The 25,238-nt window shown below is 41.6% G+C and overlaps 1 protein-coding gene across 3 annotated transcripts in view; it reads right to left on the bottom strand.

The window, feature by feature from the left end:
• The window catches only part of cebpg (CCAAT enhancer binding protein gamma), a 115,922-nt gene continuing 90,684 nt past the window's right edge, over nt 1-25,238 (bottom strand). For all 3 annotated transcript variants that reach the window (XM_069901998.1, XM_069901996.1, XM_069901995.1), the window contains exon 2: nt 1-4,473. In XM_069901998.1, the coding sequence (XP_069758099.1) occupies nt 3,874-4,359 (486 nt within the window). In that variant the 5' untranslated portion in view covers nt 4,360-4,473 and the 3' untranslated portion in view covers nt 1-3,873. The remainder of the gene's footprint in view (nt 4,474-25,238) is intronic.

The raw sequence follows: 25,238 nt of genomic DNA, 5'->3' as shown, positions 1-25,238 counted from the left end.
CACTTTTGAATGTTAGTATTTTAATCTTCATTCTTTCAAACAAAGACAGCATCACTCACCTTAACCAGCAGCGTAAAATAGGCTTAAGTTTTCCCATGTACGGCATCTTGAGCACGTCATTCTGTCATTTGAAAACACACATTAAAATTCAATTCTTATAATTCACTTGCACAGAGAAAGTACTTAAGGTTCTAAAAGAGTTTAAAGGAATATCCTGTATTATGACCATTTTCTTTGGCTCGGCTTCGCGAACGAAGATTAATGGAGGGGTAATGTCCACGTCAGCTGCAGGCTCGTCGGTGACTGACAAGTCCGATGCGGGACTGGCAGACACGGTTGCAGCGGTTGCAAGGGAAAATTAGTGGGTTGGGATTGGGTGTTGGCTTTTTCCTCTTTTGTCAGTGAGGTGGGCTCTGCGGCCTTCTTCCAAGGAGGTTGCTGCCCGCCGAACTGTGAGACGCTAAGATGCACGGTTGGAGGCGATATCAGCCCACTGGCGGTGGTCAATGGGGCAGGCACCAAGAGATTTCTTTAGGCAGTCCTTGTACCTCTGTCTCGGTGGCCAGTGGAGAGCTCACCATAGAACACGATCTTGGGAAGGCGAGGGTCCTCCATTCTGGAGACATGACCTACCCAGCGCAGTTTGATCTTCAGCAGCGTGGATTCGATGCTGTCGGCCTCTGCCATCTCGAGTACTTCGATGTTGGAGATGAAGTCGCTCCAATGAATGTTGAGGATGGAGCAGAGACAACGCTGGTGGAAGCGTTCTAGGAGCCGTAGGTGATGCATCACCTACGGCATCATTATGACCATTCAACCCTAAGCAAATGTCTGAGCAGAGGAATCATTTGAAAACAATTGTTTTGTGTTATGCTGCCATTCACAAGTTGTCCTGAAGGGCAGAGCAAGCCACAGGGATCCAGCATCAGGAAATCTCCCTCAGGATAGGCCGGCAAAGAGAAATTGAAACTGTCAGGAAGGAAAGAGCCAGGATGGTATTTGAGAAAGCAAACTCTGTACAGAGGTGGCTGGGAATGCCTGCCCTCAGCCAATGAAGATGTCCCAGTATGCTCCTTCACTCAATTTTTCCCCCACCCCTCCTGATCCCATCCATGAACACATTGGCCCTCACTAGCTCTTCTCCAACATTCTTGCTGGGCTGCAGTGGACAGAGAACCTGCAAGCAGTGAGACATTTCAAGTTGCAATAAGGGATTGACAGAAGCTGCTGTGGGTGAAAGTTCAAACCTTAGCGAGAGATAATAATCCAGCTCCCAGAAACAGTTGATCCTTCCATCTCTGTGATTGGAGTTGGACAAGAGGGACATTGGTTGAGCAAGGTATCACAGTTTCAGAGAGGCTCTGAACATCAGGACAGCTGATCAGGGCATGTTTCTTCAGTTTAAATGTCAAGCATTCCCTCACAAACAGTCTGACAGCTCTCAACCATCGGAAAAGCTCAACTCCTTACTGACTAAAGCTGTCAGCCTCCTTGCCTTGAACAGGACAATTAAAACATACAATACCCATTCAACAAATTCTTTTATACACAAAAGAGAGAAACCCCATTCTGGGAATAAGATTAAAGGGAAAACATCTTCACAAACATTGAAGCCAATTTAATGTTTCACCTGCATATTATAAAAGTCCTCTACATTAGAGCAAAATTTATTCATTTATTTCAAAATTGGATTTTAAAAAAGTACAGAATGGAAGTTTTACTCACAAATTCAGCATATTAAATTAATCTCGAGGAAAAATGCAAATCCATACAGTAGCATGGGCACTAAAGCACACTATTTAAATTCTCTGAGTTTCTGTAGTTTTTTGCTGCTTTTATCACATTGTGGAAAAATCAGTTATGCAGGATTACACGATTAGACCGACTGAACGAGTTTGGTCCCCAATGCCCTTGTTCAACTTTTCTCCTGTTATCCAACTGGTGCATCTGAACAAGGCACAATTCATCCATGCCCTTTCAAACCTCATTACATTAACCAGCAAATTCATCTGGAGCCAGGAACCAAAACAATTAGAAGGCTCTGTCCAAATGACCGCAGAAGGGTAAAAATACTAGAACCCTTTACATAAGACAGGTGGCACGATTAGAGAAGTGGTTAGCGTAACATTATTACAGCGCCACTGATCGGGACCAGGGTTCGAATCCGCCGCTGTCTGTAAAGAGTTTGTACGTTCACCCCATGTCTGAGTAGATTTTCCCCGGGTGCTCTGGTTTTCTCTCACCCATCAAAATGTACTGGAGGTTTAGGTCAATTGGGTGTAATTGGGCAGCATTAGCTCGTGGGTCGAAAGGGCCTGTTAACGTATTGCAAGTCTAAATTTGAAAAAATTTAAAAAGACAACTGTTGATCTTCCCATCCATTAGTCTATATTTGAGTCAATACAGACTCAAATGATTGACTGATAATCCACACATGCAAATATTCACCAGCGACACTGAACAGCCAACAGTAACTGTCCCTTCTGCTGCACAGCTCCACACACAGCCTAGATGTAGATGAACAGGCTCCCACATCTATGTGATACACTGGGAGCATCAGTGAACAGGTGTGAGGTAGCAGCCTCCCTCAAAGAGAGGAGATGGGCTCACAATTTCACTCTTGGGTTCATACCCTCACACAGTGCCAATGTTAAGATGAGCCATTAAACCAAAGAGGGTCTGTCCTTTGCAACTGGCTATTTGGGGCCCTGTGTTACCTTTACAGAGCAGGGAAATCTGCTCTCCTCAGGGGGTGGGGGGGGGGGGGGGAAATGATGGAGGGGGACAGATGCACATGGGCAGTGGCCAAAGGCAAGGGGGTGTGGGAGGGGGAAGACAAATACCAGGGGAGCCAAATAGTTGGAAAGAGCAAGGTGGACAAATGTGCTGCTAGTATTAGCTCCAGGACCACAAAGGAACATTTTGTAGCATTCTGTGCATGGAGCGTCAGGAGGCTTCTGGACAGTTTAAATTAAAGGTATCAAAATATTGAAGCCTACCTTTTAAATATCGAGATTTATATCCGAGCCCAAGCACTCCTAATCTCTAGACAGCTCTGCCCCTTCTCCACTACCAGCTCTCAGCATTCCCACCCCTCCTGATCCTTGGGATCCCCATCTCCTTGATCTTCAGCTCCTTCTGATCATTGCCTCTCACCCCCCCCCCCCCCCCCCCACACATCTTCTCAGCCTATGAGGTACACACTGCCAGTACTGAAAAGCTGAAGTTTGATAATGGGAGTTGACAGCAAAAGAACCACATCTGGGCAGGATCCTACATCCCCAAGTGCACAGAGATTCCCCAATACCTCCCTGCCACATCTTTCCAAATCATATACCAACAGAATTGCATCCATCATTCCCAGAAACTTTTACCAGTGAGGCAAAGATGGGAAGTCCTTGGGTTGAAATGGCCCACAGTGCACTCTAGTAGAGGGTGTGAGGCAGAAACCATGCAGAATTGAACTGTGACCTGGTCTGTAGAGAGATGCTCAAGCTGACCAAACCTTGTGTAATGGGGCTCAGAACACAGCGTCAGACTTCTCTGCAGATGAAGCAGAAGGCACCTGGGCAATCATGGAAACAAACAGCCCTGATGCATTCTTCAGAGGCAGGTAGACCAGTGTCCTACTTACTGGAATCAAAAAGGCAGAGGGGAATCAGTGCTAGTGCTATCTGTCAGTTTTGAGCGTGCTCTCAGTTGATTCTTCTGCTGCTTCAGGGCCGGAGATCCTTCCTGCCACAAGCACCATGTGACAGGTTGCTTATCAACAGTAGGATCATGTGCAATTAAAACTTTACATTAGAGAGTTTAAGGTAAAAGTCCCTCTCCTGGAAATATTTCTGGCACTGAGGCTGACCATTTGCTCACATCCTACTCCCCCCCGTTGTTAGCCTCCTGCACAGAGCCAGGACCTTCAGTGAATGACGGGTGCCCGTTATCAGAGAAACTATGCGCGTGCTCAAGGAACAAGTCCTTCAAGACACTCAGCTCCTTGGTGAGCAGTTTGATCTTTGCCTCCAACCTTTCGTTCTCCTCCTTCAACTCGTCCACTCTCTGTTGTGTGTCGCGTGCCTTCTGCTTGCTCTTTAACCTGCTCTTCCTTACTGCCAGGTTGTTGCGCTCTCGTCGCTGTCGGTACTCATCGCTCTCCTTGTTGTGGCTTGCATTCTTCTTGCTGGGTTTGCTTGGCGCCATGGCCTTGCCCCCCACCGTGGGGCTGAGCAGGTTGAGCTCTGACACTTGGTGAGCACTGATACCTCTGCCACCTGTGCTGGCGTCCTGGAGTGATGTTCCGCTCACTCCATTCTGGCCAGCACTCTCTTGAGGGTAAGTGGAAATGACAGGCTGCGTGCTCATTTGTCTCAAGGACCTCCTTGATGGACTGGCTCCTCTTTCACTGCTAATGAAGTAGCGATTCTTCCAAGACCAGGAGTAACGTACAGTGAACAGGAGACTACGGATCCTCACAATCTGCAAAGACAAAAAACAAATCATTACAGCTGACAAACAATCAAAAACGCTAGTACATATCTGCCATCTGCACTAATCCCATGTCCCTCAATTCTATTAATATCCTAAACTATCAATCTTGAACTGTATGGGTACTCTCCAACTAGATGTCATTAACATCAACTTCTCCATTTTACCCCCTTCCCCAGCTCCACAACCCCTTCCCTCTTCATTCAGTGAGCTACTCCCTCCCCATCACTTCTCAGATTTTTTTTCTCTTCTGCCCTCCCACCCATATCCACTTGACCTCTTGCCTGTTGGCCTGTGATCCTACCCTTTCTTTCCTCCTCACCTACCTTTTCACTCAGGTGTCTGCCTGCTTTTTGCTCACACAGGCCCAAAACCTTGGTTACCCTTTGCTTCATGTAGACACTGCGTGATAGCAATGCTGAGTTTCTCCAGAACATTTATGTATTACACTACAATCACACCATCCGCCGACTAAGTTTAACTAAGAATCTTGAACACAGTCAGCATAGAGTTCCATAGCCCTCTTGTATTGTGAACTCTAAAGATTCACCCTGCTCCAGGTAAAGAAATCCATCAGCCATGCCTTTCCCTGTTAGTCTGAAGATGCAATGTCCTCACACCACCACCTAGCATTGTGTAATTAGCATACTTGAATTAGAGGATCAAGTGCAATGCATCCAAATTCTACAGAATGAAAAGCTACAGCCTGCCAGATTATTGCCATTTTACTTTAACCATGCTGAATTGTTAACATTTTTTTTTAAATTTTTTTAAACTCGATTCATGACCTTTCTGGTCATCCAAGGTTCTCTTAACTTACCATCCCTGTCCTCCTTTCTTACTTGAATATGCCAGTTCTGGACTCTAATTAGCTGGCCTTTAAACAACTCCCCATATTAGATGTAGCACGACTGCAGCTACTACTCCCCCAACTCCTGTTTAATAATGTTGTAATTTGCCCTCGCACAGTAGATTTCCCCATAAGTCCATGCTCATCCTGATTGCAACTATTTTGAAACTTAAGAAATTGTGATCACCATTCCCAAAAGTTCTCCCACCACCTGGCCAGGCTGATTTCCCAGTACAAGGTCCTAGTATGGCCCCTTCTCCAGTTGGGCTCGCTAATTCTAAAATCTCCCCCTATGTCAACCCTGTTGCTTTTACACTTTCCATTATCTGTCTGCCTCTCATCTCTCAGTGGTTACTGGGAAGTCTACAAGCACAATCCAACAGAGTGATTGTACCTTTCTCATTTTTTATCTCTTTCCATAGTGAATCAGCCCTCCAATACATCCTCCAAGTGCAGCTGTGACAATCTCCTTGTTAAGTAATGTAACCCCTCTCCTCCTGCCCTCTCCTGCCTAAAACATCAAAACACAGGAATATTAGAGCTGCCAGTCCTAAGATTACAATCTTGGAAGTTTTGCTCTTTAACTCGCTGAACTCATTCTACAGGCCACACCCTAATTTCTGTGTAATTGGTACCAATGTGGTTGTTAACCTCCGGCTGCTCATCTCCCTTTCCCTATCCCTCCTCAGAATGTCCTGTAGCTGATCAGAGACATCCTGGTTCCTGGCAGCAGGGAGAAAACACACCATACTAGAGTCTCCCATCACTATTAATCTGCCTGACTACCCTTCCCTGCTTTGCCGGAGTCCATTGCTGTGTCACTCACTTGGCTACTACCCTATGATAGGTACCCAACCCCCACAAAACAATATCTAAAGCATCCAAACCCATTAATGAGGAGAATGGCCTCGGGGTAACTCTGCAATGTCTCCCATTGCTTGGCTTAGTGATGACCCAACTCCCTGCACCCTCCACCTTTGTGGCACCAACCACAAAGGCTATGACTCAGCCTCACAGGTGACCGAGTTCATTCAACTCCAATTCCAATTCCTAAACATGTTCAGACTCCCTGGTGAAATATTGAAAGATTCTTTCTTTGGCCTAATACAAACTTTACCTTTTCTAGTCAAGTTTTTACAACTTGAAGGGCTCTATAGTTATCGCAACAAAGTATTATTTCTTTAGATATTAGCACCTTTACAAGTGAAACATGTTTTCCATTGGGTAATCATCCCCAGGAAACTCTGGGATACCTCATTCAGTCAACAGTGTTACTAAGGCAATACCCGAATATTGTAGGTACTGAGCAGGAGCCAGCTTGGGTGGGGGGTGGGGGGGGGGGGGGTAGGGAAAACAGGATGATGTTGGCTTTCTTAATTTTTACTCAGACTGCTTAATAGATCAACAGAATTAGCGAAAGTCTCTGATCATGTGGATGGGCAAGGGGATCCACTCATAAGAAAATCTCCTTGCAGTTCATCAGTCCCAATAATTTGCAGAAGGCAACAATAGGTTTAGTACAAATTGGCAGAACCCATTGTATCAAAAACTCTCAGCCTTTGGACTGCAGGTCTGGGGGTAAAAATAACACTTGACAGAATCAAGCTGCTGAATGTCTGGGTGTGCCCAGATTGCTCACATTTAATTTTGAAAGCACTTGTCAACTCAGAAATGCCTCAAACATCCAATGGGTATCAATGTGAAATAACCCCAACTTGAGTGTAGAAATTCTAGCAAAAGTCCCAGGTCACTTATGAATTATAGAACCATTAAATTCTGTGATCTGCAGGGGGAAATGAAAAGAATGCACTGAGAACCTTCAAGAGGCATATATATATATATATATATATATATATATATATAACAAACAAGGTAGAAAAGCTCCTACCCTCCCTCTCCATGCCTATTCTTTCCCCCACCAGTTTCCCTGGTCAAAAGATTCTGCTAACAAAGATCCAACAGGTGTTCAGCCTGGAAATGGAAAAGTAGTATTACAAGGCAGGAAGAGGCTACTGGACTCACTGGGTCCATGCTGTGCCCAGGGAAACCCCATGGCCCTTCTTATTTTCCCTGTAACCATGCAACACATTTTCTCTCCTGTCTATCAATGCGCCTTTGATTCTGTTTGCCAGGGAAAATTACATAGAAGGTAGAACATTACAGCACGCCCTTCAGCCCACAATGTTGTGCTGACCTATGTATGCTAACTTACCAATTAGGTCATCGTTGAGATACGGGAGGAAACCAGAGTACCGGAGGGTAAATCCACATGGTGAAGGGGGAAAACACACAAACTCCACAAAGACAGTACAGGAGGTCAGGACTGAAGTGTGAGGCAATAGTGTCAAGGTACTGCAGTTCAGGTAATGGAAATTCGGCTTTATGAAACTCACAAATATGTTGTATGTGCCTATCCTGGTCAACAAACTGTACAATTGAAAAGAGCTTCATTTTTGTACAATATCTCGGAAGGTCAAGTGAGAGAGAAAAAAAATTTCTGTGGCTCTGGGCACAGCTGAAGAAAGCACACCCACGTTGAGGGCCGTTAACGACTGTTTTATTTGAATTTAGCGCATGCCCCTTGAAGGGCAGCATTGGTTCAATAATCGCTGCCTGGGGCGCGTGGTGAGCTGGAGGTTTGAGTGAGGAAGAACCCCTGACGGTGCCATCTCCAAAGGGATGCCGCACCACGTGGCGTTATACGTGGGGCCCATTCACCCTGAGAGAGTGCGCCGCCACGTCTTTATTTTTTATGGTTCATTTGTATGGTGTGCATTGTAGCCCACTGCAGTTGAGATGCTCATTTATCTCAGCATTTTCAGTCAATATGTACTGACGACAAACCCCAGCAGAGAGGGGTGACAGTATGAAGCAGTTTGCCCATCATTCAGAGACAAGATAACTGCATCAGATATCAGTTGGGTGATGGAGAGAGAAGGTAATTACTTCAGAGACCAGACCCTACACCGCAAGTCTCGCAATGTTTCTCAATATTCCCGAATGAATTACTTCTATGAATCAAAACATAGCCATCCAAAGAACAGAAAGAGCAAGATCATAGTTTCAATAGTCAGGTCTAGGCATGAAAAGACCTGAGAACTTAATCCAGTTGGTAGGGAATTTTCAAAAACACCCAAACAAACCAGAACAGTGTTGTCTTTATAACTTTTGTTCCTCATTCTCATGTCAACATTCTTCTCCCTCAACAAATATTACGAAAGTGACCATACCAACATTACTGAAGTGAAGAGGGGCGGAACCAAATACTTATTTCAGTGCTTTTTTTCATAGACTAAATCAGCTTTGCTTTGTTTCTGAGTGTCTGAACATTGATACCTTTCAGAAGACACCACTTGTGCTCTATCAATCCTGTTATTTTCTCATTTATTATGTATAAATGATGCACTGATTCAGGCAGTTTTGCAAGCAGACAACTCATAGATAGTACAACAAAAATAACACAGTATAGAAGTGCAAAGTTACACCAAGAGATCAACTGGTATGGAGCAACGGTAGCAGAATTTTAATATTTTGAGGTTCATTCAGGAGAACGACAATGCCAGGAAATAAACATGATGTCATACTTGTGAATCTTCTTCCTGACAGGAGGAGGTAAAACAAGAATGGTGGAGGAACTCAGTGGGCTAGGCAGCATTCATGGGTCAAAATGGTCAATCAGCATTTTGGGTTGGGACTCTTATTGAGAAAGTGGTAGAAAGGGGTGATATCAAAGGGGGGATATCAAAGGGGGAAAGAAACTCGGGTGAGGCTGAGGAGATGAGGTATTTGGAGAAACAGGTAAAGGGAGAGAATACTGGGGATGGCAAAAAGTTTGAAAGAGCAAGAACACGATTAGGTAAAGAGGTGGAAATGTGGGATGAAATAGAGGTGAGGGGGTGGGGGTTACCTGAATTAGAAAAAAACAATGTTTATGCTGTTGGGTTCAAGGCTGACCAGGAGGACATATATTCTCATTGCTGGAATCTTCCATCCTCCACTATGTCTTTCTTTACAAATATGGAAATCAAAGACTCAACTTGTTCCTTCCAGGACCTCACTCCTTCAGGCTTTGTTTTCTCCACCAGTCTACACAGTTCTGGTACAGCACCTTCTGTCATTTCACAGGGTTTAGAAGTTTTTTAAATGCAAGTTGTGCTTAGAATTATAGAACATTGTAGCTCAGAAACAGGCCCCTTTGGCACTTCTAGTCCATGCCAGACCATTTTTCTTGCCTTGCGTCGCTGACCTGCAACAAGACCATAGCCCTCCATACCTCTGCTATCTATATACTTGGCCAAATTCTTCTTAAGTATTAAAATTGAGCTTACATTCACCACTTCAGCTGGCAGGTTGTTCCACATCCCCACCACTCTATGTGAAGAAGTTCCCCCTAAACTTTTCCCCTTTCACACTTAACCCATGTCCTCTGGTTTGTATCTCACCTAGCCTCAGTGGAAAAGCCTATCGACATTTACTCTGTCTATTCCCCTCATTACTTTAAATACCTCCATCAAATCTCCCATCATTCTACACTTCAGGGAATAAAGTCCTAAATTGTTTCACCTTTCCCTGTAACTCAGTTTCTGAAGTCCAGGCAACATCCTAGTAAATCTTTTCTGCACACTTTCTATCTTATTAGTATTTTTTCTGTAGTTAGGTGACCAAAACTGCACACAATACTCCAAATTTGGCCTCACTAAAGTCTTGTACATCTTTACCATAACATCTCAACTATACTCAATACTTTGATTTATGATGGCCAATATGCCAAAATCCATCTCTACTACCCTATCACCTGTGGCACCACTTTTAGGAAATTATGTATCTGTATTCCAAGATCCCTCTGTTCTACCACACTCCTCAGTGCCCTGCCATTTACTGTGCATGTCCTTTCTTGGTTTGTCCTTCACACTTGTCTGCATTAAATTCCATCTGCCATTTTTTAGCCCATTTTTCCAGCTGGTCCAGATCCCTCTGAGAGCTTTGAAAACCTTCTTTGCTGTCCACAACACCTCCAATTTTAGTGTCATCTGCAAGCTTGCTGATCCAATTCACCACATCATCATCCAGATCAGTTCATGGCTATCCAAATAATTGTCTATCTCTTTATCTCTAAATAATTATCCGATCTCTTAGAACACCTTCCAACAATCTACCGACTAAAACACCTTCCAATAATTTACCTACTACCTTGTTGGAGGTTTTCCTCATTTGCACTGCAGATCACATAGAATGAGTCTTTAACTGGGCAACAGTACCACTGGCAGAGCTCAAAGACACATATTCATCTATCATTGACGTAGGCACTCACAACCATTAGCATATTTATTGCACACCAAAACTATTCAATAAAACCAAGAAATCTGGTTTTGGAAAATGAGCTGCAGAAAATAGTTAGAAAATTGGCAAAAACAGTGTTAGAAAAAATGTGTTTGTCTGAGCTTGGCTCCTTGTTCTGTGGGGTTGCATTGCCCTGATGGATGCTGCTGGATACCCAAACCTGCATGCCCAGTGATTGCACTGCAAATAGGAAAGCGTTGGACAGGATCTGTAGCATGAATTTCACAGATATACTTAATCAAAATTCCAGGCAAAACCCTGAGAAATAGCAGGTCTGACAACAACAAAAAAAAACACTCTTGAATGTTAAGAACTCACCATAAGTTTGCAACTTAATGTGGCTACAAGAGCAGGTCAGACTCTGGCATTCTGCAACGAGTGATTGGCACCTTTCCACCTTGCATTTTGTGAGAATTAATGAGGGTATGGTAAACATTGAATAAGGAGGCCCCAAGGATTCTTGAGGAATAGAGGTACCTTGACATGCTTGTCCAAGCATCTCTGAGGATATTATTACTGCTAGACAAAGTAATGAGTAAGGGATGAAGATAATGATCTTCATTATTAAATTACAGAATATAGAAGCAGAGTAAGTACAACTTTACAAAACATTGCTTGGGTCACATTTGGAGAACTGTGCACATTTCTGGTATCTATCTGCAGGAAAGGTGTGATTGCACTGAAAGGGTGCAGAGGTGATTCACCTGAACGTTTCTAGTGTGGAATATTTCATTACATAATATATTCTTCTAGTCAGAGACAGTGGGAATAGCAGCCAGGGCAGGGGAATGCTCCTTTTGCAGAATGATGGTAACCCTGATGACTTCATCTGTGAGAAGTGCGATCACACCTAAAAGGCAGGAGGAAGGCAGATGGGTGATAGGAGAGGGAATGAGAACAGGCAGGCAGAGCAGGGCACCCCTGTGGCCATTTCTCTCAATAACAATATGGATACTGTTGGGGGAAAGGAGGGGTGGGTGGAAACAACCTACCATGGACAAACCACAGTGATCAGGTCTCTGGTCCTATGGCTAAGCAGGAAAGGGAAAAGAGGCAAGCTATAGTGATGGGGGAATTCCATAGTTAGGGAGACGGATAAGAGGTTCTGTGGAAGAGATAAAGAGTCCCAGATGGTAGGTTGCCTCCCTGATGCAAGGGTCCAAGATAGCTCAGATCAAGTTCACAGCATTCTCAGGAGGGAGGGTGAGCAGCCAGAGGTCGTGGTCCACGTAGGGACCAATGAAGTGGGTAGGAAGGGTGATGAAGTCCTGAAAGGTGTGTCCGAAGAGTTGAGCAGGTTGACTTCAGGACCTGCAGGGTTGTGATCGCAGGATTGCTACCTGTGCCATGTGCCAGTGAGGTTAGAAATAGGAGGACAATGCAGCTCAATACGTGGATAAAAACATGATACAAGAGGGAGGGGTGCAGATTTCTGGATCATTGGGGTCTCTTCCAGGGAAGGTGGGACCTGTTCCTTTTCTTTTTATAATATTTTTATTGAGTTTAATAGAAAATACCCTATGTACATAGTCTTCTAATTATAATATAAATCAAATATCACATGAAAATTATAAATCAGAAGTATAACCAGAATTATTTAACTTATCCCACCCAAAACATCAAATTCTATAATTATATTGAATTAACAGTTAATCCATTCCTCATAATAATAGCCAAAATTATTATTGAGTAGAAAATAAATATGATATAATTAAAATTCCCTTATATAAAAAGTGATTTTATACTTCTCAGGTACATTTGTCTTATTCTGTGATATGATCATTATTAATAATCAAGTTAAACCCATCTTTACCTAGTTTAATTCTACTTATAAAAAAACGAGGACCCCCCCCCCGATAATCCAAGCCCTCCCTCTACTTGTATAAATTATATAGATTGAATTAAATAACGACTTTCAGATACCAGGCAGGGAGTCTGGAGCATCGGAACACCTTAAATCTTCTTTCTGCTCCTGCAATAACACATGTTAAACTAGAGACTAGTTTATTGCAGGCTGCTGGGCTGCACTTATACTCCCAGCCCAGACCTGGCTGAGAACCGCGCTGGAGGGCGCTGATGTCACCCAGGTGTCACGTGGTCCCCCAGCGCGGGTTTCTGAGCCCCGAGCTGGAAGGAAGGGAAAACCCCGACGGCGCCAATTTGGCGGGATGACCCGCCATGTGGTTTACAAGCCTGCCTTGTGGCCACACACCAAGTTGTGATCATAATCCATGAATGTGCCCCACATCTTATCAAATTCAAACTTTACATCTTTGATCTTGCATCTACTTTTTTTTCCAAACTTAGGTAAGGCAATGATATCATGTAACCATTGAATATGAGTGGGTGAAGTTATCTTTCCATTTCATCAGAATTTCTTGTCTAGCTATCAGTGAGGTTAAAGCTAAGATTTTTTTGGGGTGAAGGCTATATTCTCTTCTTGAGAAATACCAAATTAAAGCAATTCAGGATTCTAATTTGATCTTAAAAATCACTGATAAAAAGTTTGGAAAATATTTTCCCAAAACTTTTCTAAATTAGAGCACTCTCAAAACATACGAATCAATAAAGCTTCAAAGATATTACACATCACACAGTGGATCAATATCAGAATTTTAAAAAGATAATTTAACTTTAGACATGTATTCTATGCACCACTAAATTGTAACAAACAACATCGTGCACAAAATGAGGACTCAGTTGAGACCTGTTCTGACAGGATTGTTTGCGTCTGAATTGGAAGGGGACTAATAGCGTTGCGGGAAGGTTTGTAAGTGCTGCTCCCGGTGGGGGGGGTTTAAACTAGATTTGCAAGAGGATGGGAACCAGAGTACCATAGCAGATAGAGGAGAGGAGGAGGGAAAAGATGATGTGAAAATTGCAGGCACTGTTAGAAGTCAATGGGTTGTACGTGGTGGAAATGTTCTCGGGTGCATCTATTTCAATGAAAGGAGTGTTGTAGGAAAGGCAGACGAGCTTAGAGTGTGAATTGCCACATGGAATTCTGACAATGTGGCCATTAAACTTGGTTGCAGGAGGGGCAGCTCAATGTTTCGGGGTTCCATTGCTTCAGACACGTTAGCATGGTGGGGATGAAAGAGGGAAGAGTGGCAATGCACATCAGGGAAACTATCACAGCTGTGCTCAGGCAGGACAGACCAGAGGGCTAGTCTTCTGAGGCTATTTGGGTGGATCTGAGGAACGGAGAAGGTATGACCACATTCACGGGGTTCTATTATAGGCCACCCAAATAGTCAACAAGAATTGGAGGAGCAAATCTGTAGAGAGATAGCAAATATCTACAGAAGTCACAAGATTGTGATAGTGGGAGATTTTAAACTCTCCAAGTGTTGACTGGCCTGGATATCTTGGACTTTGTCAAATGTGTTCAGTAAAATTTTCTAAATCAATGTATAGAGGTACCAACTAGGGAGAGGGTAACACTGGATCTCCTATTAGGGAACAAGACAGGACAGGTGACTGAAGGGGAATGTGTAGAGGAACATTTTGGGTCCAGTGATCATAATGCCATTAGTTTTAAGTTACTGAGCCTGGCATCAATAGTAGGTAAATTATTGGAAGGAGTTCTAAGAGATTGGATATACAAGTAGATGTATTTGGATAGCCAGGGACTGATTGGGGATAGTCAACGAGGTTTTGTGCATGGTAGTTCGTGTTTACCCAATCTTAGAGTTTTTTCAGGAGTATACCAGGAAAGTTGATGAAGGAAAGGCTGTGGATGTTGTCTACATCGATTTTAGTGAGGCCTTTGACAAGATCCCACATGGGAGGTTAGTCAGGAAGATTCAGACACTTGGTAAGGTAGTAAACTGGATTTCATATTGGCTAGACAGGAGAAGCCAGAGAATGATGGTGGATGATTGCTTCTCAGACCGGAGGCCTATGACTAGCAGTGTGCCTCAAGGATCTGTGCTGGGACCATTGTTGTTTGACATCTCTATCAATTATCTTGATGATAATATGGTTTATTGGATCAGCGAGTTTGCAGATGACTTTAAGATAGGAGGTATTGTAGAGAGTGAAGAAGGCTTTCAAAGCTTGCAGATGGATCTAGACCAGCTGAAAAAATGGGGATAGAATTTAATGCAGACAAGTATGAAGTGTTGCATTTTTGGAAGGACAAACCAAGAAAGGACATACATGGTAAATCCCAGGGCACTGAGGAGTGCAGTCAAATAGAGGGATTTGGGAATACAGCTACATAATTCCCTGAAAGTGGTGTCACGGGTAGAGTTGTAAAGAGAGCTTTTTGGCACATTAGCCTTCATAAATCAAAATATTGAGTATTGGAGTTGAGAGCAGGTCAGTGGCACTAGGCAAAAAAAAGTTCTAGAACCAGACTAGAAGGGCCAAAGGGGCCTGTCTCTGGGCTGTAATGTTCTATGGTTCTCCAAGGAGAACCTGGATATTTTTCTTGATACAGAGGAAACAAAGGGTTAACTTGATAAAAGGAATGTAAAATTACGAAGAACATGGATGTAGATAGGATTCAACTTTTTTCCCTATCACAGAGGCCCCAAAACAGGGGGCATTGGGAATCAGTAAGGGGAAAGAGATTCAGAAGAGCTTGGACTAGAAATTCTTTCCACCAGTTGGTTGAAATTTGGAACATACTATCTGAGGGGCTGACAGAAACACAAAATTTACAACATTTAGCAACATCTAGATCTCCAGGCATACCATCAAAACCAATCCACAGAGGATGCTGTAGTTTTGACACTTCATTCCATCCTGACCCACCTTGAGAACAGTGCCTCATTCACAGGCTGTTATTCATTAGTTTCATACTCAGTATCTAACGCGATCATACTCAGCCGTTCATAGATAAACTCAACACCCCTCTATGCAACTGGTTTCTGGACTTTTTGACTGAAAGACCACACCTCAGGGCTGCGTGCTCAACCCACTACTGTTCATTCTGCTGACTCGTGACTGCACTGCTGGATTCAGTTCGAACAGAATCATAACATTTGTAGATGGAACAACAGTAGTTGACCTCCATTGCCTCTCTTACAGAGAGGAGGTTGGGAGACTAGTAAAATGGTGCTGGAACAATAACCAGAGTCTCAACGTGGTCAAGTCAAGGGAGATTATTGTAGATTTCAGGAAGACAAAAGTAAACCAGTTTCCATTACCCATCAATGGATTCATCGTGTAGAGCACAAAATTAATTGGTGCGCATATTAAGGATGATCTATCCTGGATCCTCCACATCTCTTCATTGGTCAGCAAGGCACAGTAGCACTTACACTTCCCAAGGAGGTTGAGGAGGGCAAGGCTACCAGCCCCCATCATGATAACATTTTACAGGATCACAATTGAGAGTATCCTGTCTGGCTACATCAATGGTGAAAAGTGTATGCAAGGGTGGAAGATGTCTTATAAACCGGGGAGCGGGGTGGAGGGGCTGTCCTGTCTCTCAGTGGGACAGATCCCATTCCAGATGGAGGGGGAAGCTCTGTCCCATTCCTGTGGAAAGAACTACCTTCCCACCCCCTCCCAACTTCTCCTCTTCCTCAGACACCCCTTGCCCTGATTCCTCTACCACTTTCTCATCCCTCACCCAATATCACACCCTTGGTTTCCCCAGTGCCTTCCATCCCTTCGCACCCCATCCCCCCAGCTCAACCCTACGTTGAGTCAATATAGAGGATCATTAAAATGGCTGAGAAGATCACTGGGGTCTGCCTTCCCTCTATTGACAACATTCACTGGAAGCATTGCTTAAATAGGGCTCAAAGAATTATTGAGGACCCTTTTGATCCAGCATATAGTATCTTTGACCCACTACAATCAAGGAGGTGGTACACGAGTTATCAAAATCATGACTGCCTGGCTGGGAAATAGTTTCTTCCTACAGGCCGTGAGATTGATAAACCGTATTCTATAACCAAGTAAATCATCTCAAAATATCTATATACATTTTAAATTATATCTTTATGTATATTTGTAATTATTATCTATTGTGTATGTGTGTGCACTGTGGACCGGTCCACTGCTTTGTCTGTCTGGTTGTTGTACATGTACAGTCACATGATAATCTTAAACATCAAAGGGCATGCCCTAGTATTGGTAACAGGGATTGTACAGATACTTGATCATTGGGGAGAACATGGAAGCTGAAAGGCATGTTTCTGTGCTGGATGATGGAAATTGATAATGCAAAAATGAAAGCAGGATAGAAACTGGCAACAAATGGAATGCAACTCTCTGGCTGTTTGAGAGCAGAGAGCAGTGCTCCATTTACCTCAAATTTTGGGTCAGATCCCTGTGAAAGGCTCCTCACAAGTTATTGATGTATTTGGAACATTATGACACTGAACAGCAGGAAGCTATGGTAATATATCACTTGGAAAGGTCAAGACCTTTATCCTCACACTACTATGTTACAGCACCATTGATCAGCAAAGCTACAAATGAACAGATGGAAAACAGCAAGATACTGATAAGATCAGAGATGTCAAATGCCACATTCAAAACAGTACCCATTTCCAAAGTCTGCAAAGCTTCCCAAATGCTGTACTGACCATTTACATTTTTTAAATAATCTTATGTTGGTTTGGCCTATGGATACTGGTTGACAAGTTAGTCATTAGAAAGAGTTTCTTCAAACATTTAAATGCAGCAGGAACTCTCACCAGTTTTTGTGTGTCTGTATGTGAATTATGTGCAGGGGCAGGAGAAACATGCAAGCAGGAAGAGTTCTGAAAAAAAATTATTTTACTTAATTATCTCCACTGGGCACATTACTAGAATATTTTGCAGCAGCGTGAAAGCTTTATATTCACTTGTGTTGTTTAAGTACATCTTAAATCAGACAATCCTTCAATAAGAATTATACATGCCACCAACCACGACCCCCCCACCCCCCCAACCCCAGTGCAGTGCAATCCAAATCAGAACACCTCAACTGTACTGCATGCCACTGTTATGCTCCCATCTCTTTCAAGGGGGAGGGTAGTGGTTGGATGTCAATGCTGTTAACCAAGCACCGGTTTGGTGCCACTTTATTGTGCAAGGTGGGTAGGTCCTTTAGATAGCTACCAGATTGATGACAGAAGGTAGAACACTACAGCAGAGCACAAGCCCTTTGGCCCATGATATTGTGCTGACCTAGATAACAGAACAACTCAATAATCTAAACCTTCCCACCCTCACAACCATAACCTTGCATCCACGTACCTGTGTTGGAGTCTTTAAAATGCCTTTATTATGCCCACCACCACACCTGACAATGCATTCCAAGCATTCTGTGTTTAAAAAAAAACTTGTCCCTGATGTCTCCCCTAAACTTTCATCCCCTAACCTCATACAGATATCCTCTGGTATTTGCACGTCCTCTGGAATTTGCTGCTGGTCAAACCCAAGAGATACTTACTTGATGTTATCCTGTTTGTTTGCAGCAGATGCAGCTGCTGTGATAGCTAATCAGTTCCACAACCAAAGGATGAGATGAAAGCTCTGGCAATGGGCAAAAGCTTGAGGAAATTCTAAGAACATCCACACTTTGAATGATAAGAGGAGCCAGCATGAGAATACTAAAGACCAAAGCATTTACAGGTTATACCTCTCTTATCCGGCACTCTGTGGTCCAGCAACTCCCTTGGTCCGATATATGCCGCTTAACATGTGTTCGGGCAACGTCTGGCTACATGTAGCTACACGGACCCATAATTATTCAGTTACCACGAGCAAGTCCGCAGCAATTTAGAAAAAGCAATCGCTAGCTATCAGAAATTGTATACTGTATAGCCAAACTGATCCAATTGTCCCACTCCTCTCCCCACAGCCCCATGTCAGTCCCCACACTGATCCTACTGCCATGCTCTCTCCCACAGTCTTGTGTTAGTCCCCATTCTGATTCCTACTTACAAATAAAAAGTTTACAGGTCATCATGGAGCTTTTATAAGTCTATAATATGGTGTTCGCACAATGTCCACATCGCATAAAGCCCAATTTCACAGAACGTATCATGGACGTTAAGCAGAGCATGTACAAACTCCTTACAGACAGTACAGGACTTGAACCCCAGTCCCAATCGCTGGTGGTGTAAAGGCGTTGCGCTAACCACCAACCGTGCCACCCAACAATATTATTTCCTGTTTTAAGCTTTGTTCTACCTTTGATAAGTTTACATAGGGGATTCCCTTAGGGGTCAATTTCTGTTTTCTGGCATTTTCTGTGGTCCAGCAATGGCCAGGTCCCAATGTTGCTGGATTAGACGTACAACCTACAACCATGTTCAGCCAGAAGTGATGATCCATCTTGGTTCCCTGCTGAAATCACCGTCAGAAAAAACAGTCCTCGGCTAAAGTACGGCATCAGGAAGTCTTGGTAAAATTATCAATGATCATCAAGTGAATGCAAAGACTGTAATTACAACTCATTCAAAGGAAGGCAGTTATAGTTATTAGAGACCAATCATCCTACTGCCCGGAATAACTGCAGGAAATGAAAACTGAAAAACTGCGGATGCTAGAATCTAAAATATAAACAGAAATGCTGGAAACACTCAGCAGATCAAGTGGAATAAGAAGGAGAACTTTCTCAGTTGTGATGCAGGGTTTCAATCTGAAATGTTAACTATTTTTGTCCACAGATGCTACATAGCCTGCTGAGCTTATCCAGTATTCACTGTTTCCGTTTTAAATTTCAAGCATCTGCAATTTTCTTGATTTTAATTTTCTGCTTCCACAATGTTCAATTCCATTGACAACTTTCAGCAAATGAACACAGCAATATCCTTACTTGATCACAGCACGACTGCACCTGAAAGGCTGCCAGTACTGGAACCTGATGCGCACAGTTAGAATGGTGGTACAGAGAGGCCAAATGGATATTTATCAGATTCCAGCACTTCTTATAGTCACCCACTCCACCCAATATTACTCTTATTCCTCCATTCAACCCTTTTGTTTTTCTCTTCCCTTTTGTCTGACATCTGCCACTGTCCATTATACTGGTTGGCCAATCCAGTTTGGTGTTCCTCAGATTTCAGATTTATTGTCAGAGTACATACATGACATCACCTACAACCCTGAGATACTTTTTTTTTAAACAGCAGGTAAGGCAGAATTACCAATTACTGGTAGTGCCAAAAAAACTGTACACAGTATATATGAAAACAAATAAAGTACTATAAAAAGATCATGAATGTAAACAAACTGACTATACAATAGAGAGAGAATTTTTTTTTAAATGAAGTGCATAAGTGAGAGTCTTTAAATGAGTTCCTGATTGAGTTTGTTGTGGAAGAGTTTGATGATCAAGGGGTAGCACCTGTTCCTGAACCTGGTGGTGTGAGCCTTGTGGCATCTATCTCTTTCCTGATGGCAGCAGCGAGAACAGAGTGAGCCCTGGGTGGTTTGGATCCTTGATGATTGCTGCTGCTCTCCAGTAGCAGCATTCCCTATAGATGTCCTCAATAGTGGGGAGAGCTTTGCCTGTAATGTCCTGGGTTGTGTTCACTACCTTTTGGAAGGCTTTACGCTCAGGGGAATTGGTATCCCCATACCAGACCATGATGCAGCCGGTCAGCACACTTTCCACCACACATCTTCTGAAATTTGGCAGGGTTTCCGATGACACACCAAACCCCCGCTAACTCTTGAGGAAGTAGAGGTAATGACATCCTTTCTTCATGATGCCATTAGTATGTTAATCCTCCAAGATTGTCACCTCTAAGACTTAAATTTGCTCACCCTTTCTACCTCTGATTCCCCCACCGATCACTGGACTGTCTATCTCTGGCTTTCCCTTCCTGAAGTCAACAATCAGCTCCTTAGTTTTGGTGACACTGAGAGCAAGGTTGTTGTTGGTGCACCATTCAGCCAAGTTTTCAATTTCTCTCCTGTATGCTGATTCATCACCTTTCCTTATACAATCCACTACCATGGTGTTGTCAGCAAATTTGTAGATGGTGTTACTGTTGTACCAAGCCACACAGTCGTAGGTGCAAGAACGTAGCCTGTGGTGCTCCAATACTGATGGAGGTTGTGGAGGAGATGTCCTTATCAATCCTCACTCATTGTGGTCTGGAGGTGAAGAAATCCATAATCCAATTACACAGTGGGATGTTGAGTTCCAGGTCTTGGAGTTTGTTGGGCTTTGAGTAGAGCCAGTGAATTGGCATCTGCCACAGACCTGTTGCTACGATAGGCAAACTGGAACCGTTCAGACAGGAGCTGATATGCTTCTACACCAGCCTTTCAATTCACTTCATCAGTGTTGATGTAAGTGCTACTGGTCGATAGTCATTAAGTGAGGTTACCACACTATTCTTGGGTATGATTGATTCCTGTTTTAAACAGGTGGGTACTACACCCTGCTGGAGTGAGATATTATGTAAAGGTTCCATTATTGTCACGTAATACTACATTTAGAATGCAACATACATGAAATTCTTTAATTTTGTCTACCATAAAGAAGACACGAGAGCCACCACTTTGTCCAGCACCCCTCACAGAAATGAAGCTCCGGTGAGGAACAAACTAGTGACCCCTGATTTACAGACGAGTGCTCTAACCACCGAACTATCAGAGCTAAATATTTATTATATATTTTAAATTTTTCACGTTATGAACCATATCAACCAAAATATGTACAAATATATCTCATTAAATTTACACAGTGGTCTTTTCTCCCCTTTTTTCTCCTTTCCCTCCCTCCCCCCTCCAAAATCCATAAATATTCAACATTTACAATACAATAAAACCATAAAACAATATCTTCACACAAAAGAAAATAAACAAGAAAAATGCATCATCTATTTATTACACACTGAATCTAGTCGTTTTGTCTTCTTATTATTTTCATTCTCATTTTAGGGGATGGAGGTCGGAGGCAAGCTCTCTCTGATATGTTCCATGTATGGTTCCCAAATTTGTTCAAACGTTGTGACTTTATTTTTTAAATTAAATGTTATTTTTTCCAATGGAATACATTTATTCATTTCCATGTACCATTGCTGTATTCTCATACTCTCTTCCGTTTTCCAAGTTGACATTATACATTTTTTTTTGCTATTGCTAAGGCTATCATAATGAATCTTTTTTGCACTTTATCCAATTTGAGGCCTAATTCTCTACTTCTTATGTTACTTAAAAGAAATATCTCTGGTTTTTTTGGTATGTCTTTTCTTTGTAATTTTATTTAGTATCTGATTTAATTCTTCGCAAAACGTATTTACTTTCATACATGCCCAAGTTGCATGTAATGTTGTTCCCATTTCCTTCTTACAGTGAAAACATCTATCTGATAATGTTGAGTCCCATTTTTAAAAAAATTTTTGAGGAGTGATATATACCCTGTGTAACCAATTATACTGTATCATGCGTAACCTTGTGTTTATTGTATTCTTCATAGTTCCAGAACATAACTTTTCCCATACTTCATTTTTTAATCTTTATGTTTAGATCCTTTTCCCCACTTCTGCTTAGGTTTATAGTTTATTTCATTTTCCTCATCTTGCAGCTTAATGTACATGTTGGTTATAAATCTTTTAATTATCATTGTCTGTAATCATGTATTCAAAGCTGCTTCCTTCAGGTTATCTCAAGCTGTTTCCCAATTTATCCTTTAAATAAGCTTTCAATTGATGATATGCAAATATTGTACCATGAGTTGTTCCATATTTGTACTTCAACTGTTCAAATGTTAATAAATTATTTCCAAAAAAACCAATCTTTTGATTCCCTTTCTCTCCCATTCTCTAAAGGAAAGGTTATCTATTGTAAAAGTGATTAGCAGATTTTGTGTCAATAGTAATTTTGGTATTTGATCATTTGTTTTTTTCCTTTCCAAGTGGATCTTCTTCCATATATTAAGTAAATGATGCAATACTGGTGAGTTTTTATATTGCTCCAGCTTTTCATCCCACTTATAAAGTATATGTTCCGGTACCTTTGCCTCTATTTTATCTACCTCTATCTTAGTCCAGTCTGGTTTTTCCCTTGTCTGGTAAAAATTTGATAAATACCTTAATTGTGCAGCTCTATAATAATTTCTAAAATTTGGTAACTGCAAACCACCTTGATTATACCTCTCTGCTAATTTATCTAACACCACCCTTGGATTCCTCCCTTTCCACAAGGATTTCCTTATTATTCTCTTTAGTTCCTTAAAGAATTTTTCTGTTAAGGGAATTGGTAATGTTTGAAATAAGTATTGTATCCTTGGGAACACGTTCCTTTTAATGCAGTTTACCCTCCCTATCAATGTTAGTGGTAATTCTTTCCAATGTTCTAAGTCTTCCTGCAATTTCTTTATTAGTGGCTGATAATTTAGTTTGCACAAGTTATTATCTAACCTGATCCCAAGGTATCGGATTGCTTGTGTTTGCAATTTAAATGGTGATTTTTTTTTTAAATTCTGTATAGTCTGCGTTACTCATTGGCATCACTTCACTTTTTTTTGCGTTGATCTTTTACCCTGATATTTCTCCATGTTCCTTCAATTTCTTATGTAATTCTTTTACTGATACCTCTGCTTCTGTTAAGTATACTATGATGTAATCTGCAAATAAACTGATTTTATACTCCTCCTCCTTTATTTTTATCCCTTTTATTTTAAATTCTTATCAGTTCTGCCAAAGGTTCTATTGCTAAGGCGAACAATGAGGGGGATAGTGGACATCCCTGTCTAGTTGACCTACTTAATTTAAAGTGACTCAATACATATCCATTTACTGTTACCTTCGCCAACTGTCCATTATACAATGCTTTAATCCAATTTATATATTTTTCTGGTAAATTGAACTTCTGTAATACTCTAAATAAGTAATTCCACTCTACTCTGTCAAAGGCTTTTTCTGCATCTAGAGCAACACCCACTGTTGGTTTCTTATTTCCTTGAACTGCGTGGATTAGATTAATAAGTTTGCAGACATTGTCCGCTGTTCATCTTTCCTTAATGAATCCAGTTTGATCTTGTTTTACTATTTTAGGTACACAATTGGCCAATCTGTTTGCTAATAATTTCACTATTATCTTATAGTCTGAGTTAAGTAGAGATATTGGCCTATATGATGCTGGTGTTAATGGATCCTTCCCCATCTTTGGTATTACTGTAATTATTGCTGTCTTACATGAATCTGGCAACCTTTGTGTTTCTTCTATCTGGTTCATTACTTCCAGGAGAGGAGGAATTAATAACTTTTTAAATGTTTTATAAAATTCTATTGGAAATCCATCCTCTCCTGGTGTTTTATTGTTTGGCAGCTTTTTTAATATATCCTGTATTTCCTCGATTTCAAATGGTTTTATTAGTTTGTTTTGTTCCTCTTCTTGCAATTTCAGCAATTCAATTTTAGCTAAAAATTCCTCTATTTTGTCATCTTTCCCCTCATTCTCAGTTTGATACAATTGTTCATAAAATTCCTTACAATTTTCATTAATCTCTGTTGGATTATATGTAATTTGTTTGTGCTTTTTCCTTGATGCCAGAATCGTTCTTTTAGCTTGCTCTGTTTCAAGTTGCCAGGCTAATATTTTGTGTTTTTCTCCCAGTTCATAATACTTTTGCTTTGTTTTCATTATGTTCTTCTCCATCTTGTACATTTGTAATGTTTCATATTTAATTTTTTTGTCTCCCAATTCTCTACTTTTCGTTAGATCATCCCATTTTTCCAATTCCTTTTCTGTACTTACTATCTCCCTTTCCAACTGCTCTATTTTCCGATTGTAATCCTTTCTCATCTTAGTCACATAACTTATTATTTGCCCTCTAATGGAGGCTTTCATTGCGTCCCATAATATAAATTTGTCTTTCACTGATCCTGTGTTTATTTCAAAATATGTTTTAATTTGGCATTCAATAAACTCCCTAAATTCCTGTCTTCTAAGTAGCATGGAGTTTAACCTCCATCTATATGTTCTTGGTGGGATGTCCTCCAGTTCTATTGCTAATAATAGGAGTGAATGATCTGATAGTAGTCTAGCTTTATACTCAGTTTTCCTGACTTTCCCTTGAATATGGACTGACAACAAAAACATATCAATCCTTGAGTAAGTTTTGTGCCTACTCGAATAATATGAAAATTCCTTCTCTCTTGGGTGTTGTCTCCTCCATATATCCATAAGTTTCATTTCCTGCATTGATTTAATCATAAATTTGGCTTCTTTATTATTTTTACTTGTCTTTTGTCCAGTTTTATCTACTGGAAACCACATTGGGTCCAAATTAAGGTTAAAATCCAGTTTTATCTACTGGAAACCACATTGGGTCCAAATTAAGGTTAAAATCCCCTCCTATCAATATATTTCCTGGTGTGTCTGCAATCTTCAAAAAAATATCCTGCATAAACTTTTGATCCTCCTTGTACATTGAGCAAATTCCAAAATTCTGAGAATATCTGACACTTTATCATTACATACCTCCCTGCCGGATCTATTATTTCCTCCTCTATTTTGATTGGTACATTTTTGTTAACTAGTATGGCTACACCTCTAGCTTTTGAATTATAGGATGCTGTCGTTACGTGTCCTACCTAGTCTCTCTTAAATTTTTTATGTTCCGCTTCAGTTAGATGAGTTTCCTGCACAAATG

This window comes from Narcine bancroftii, chromosome 10 (assembly GCF_036971445.1).
Source record: "Narcine bancroftii isolate sNarBan1 chromosome 10, sNarBan1.hap1, whole genome shotgun sequence".
In the NCBI taxonomy this organism is placed as follows: domain Eukaryota; kingdom Metazoa; phylum Chordata; class Chondrichthyes; order Torpediniformes; family Narcinidae; genus Narcine; species Narcine bancroftii.
Note: the sequence above shows the minus strand (reverse complement) of the source record. Positions and strands in the feature narration are given on the sequence as shown.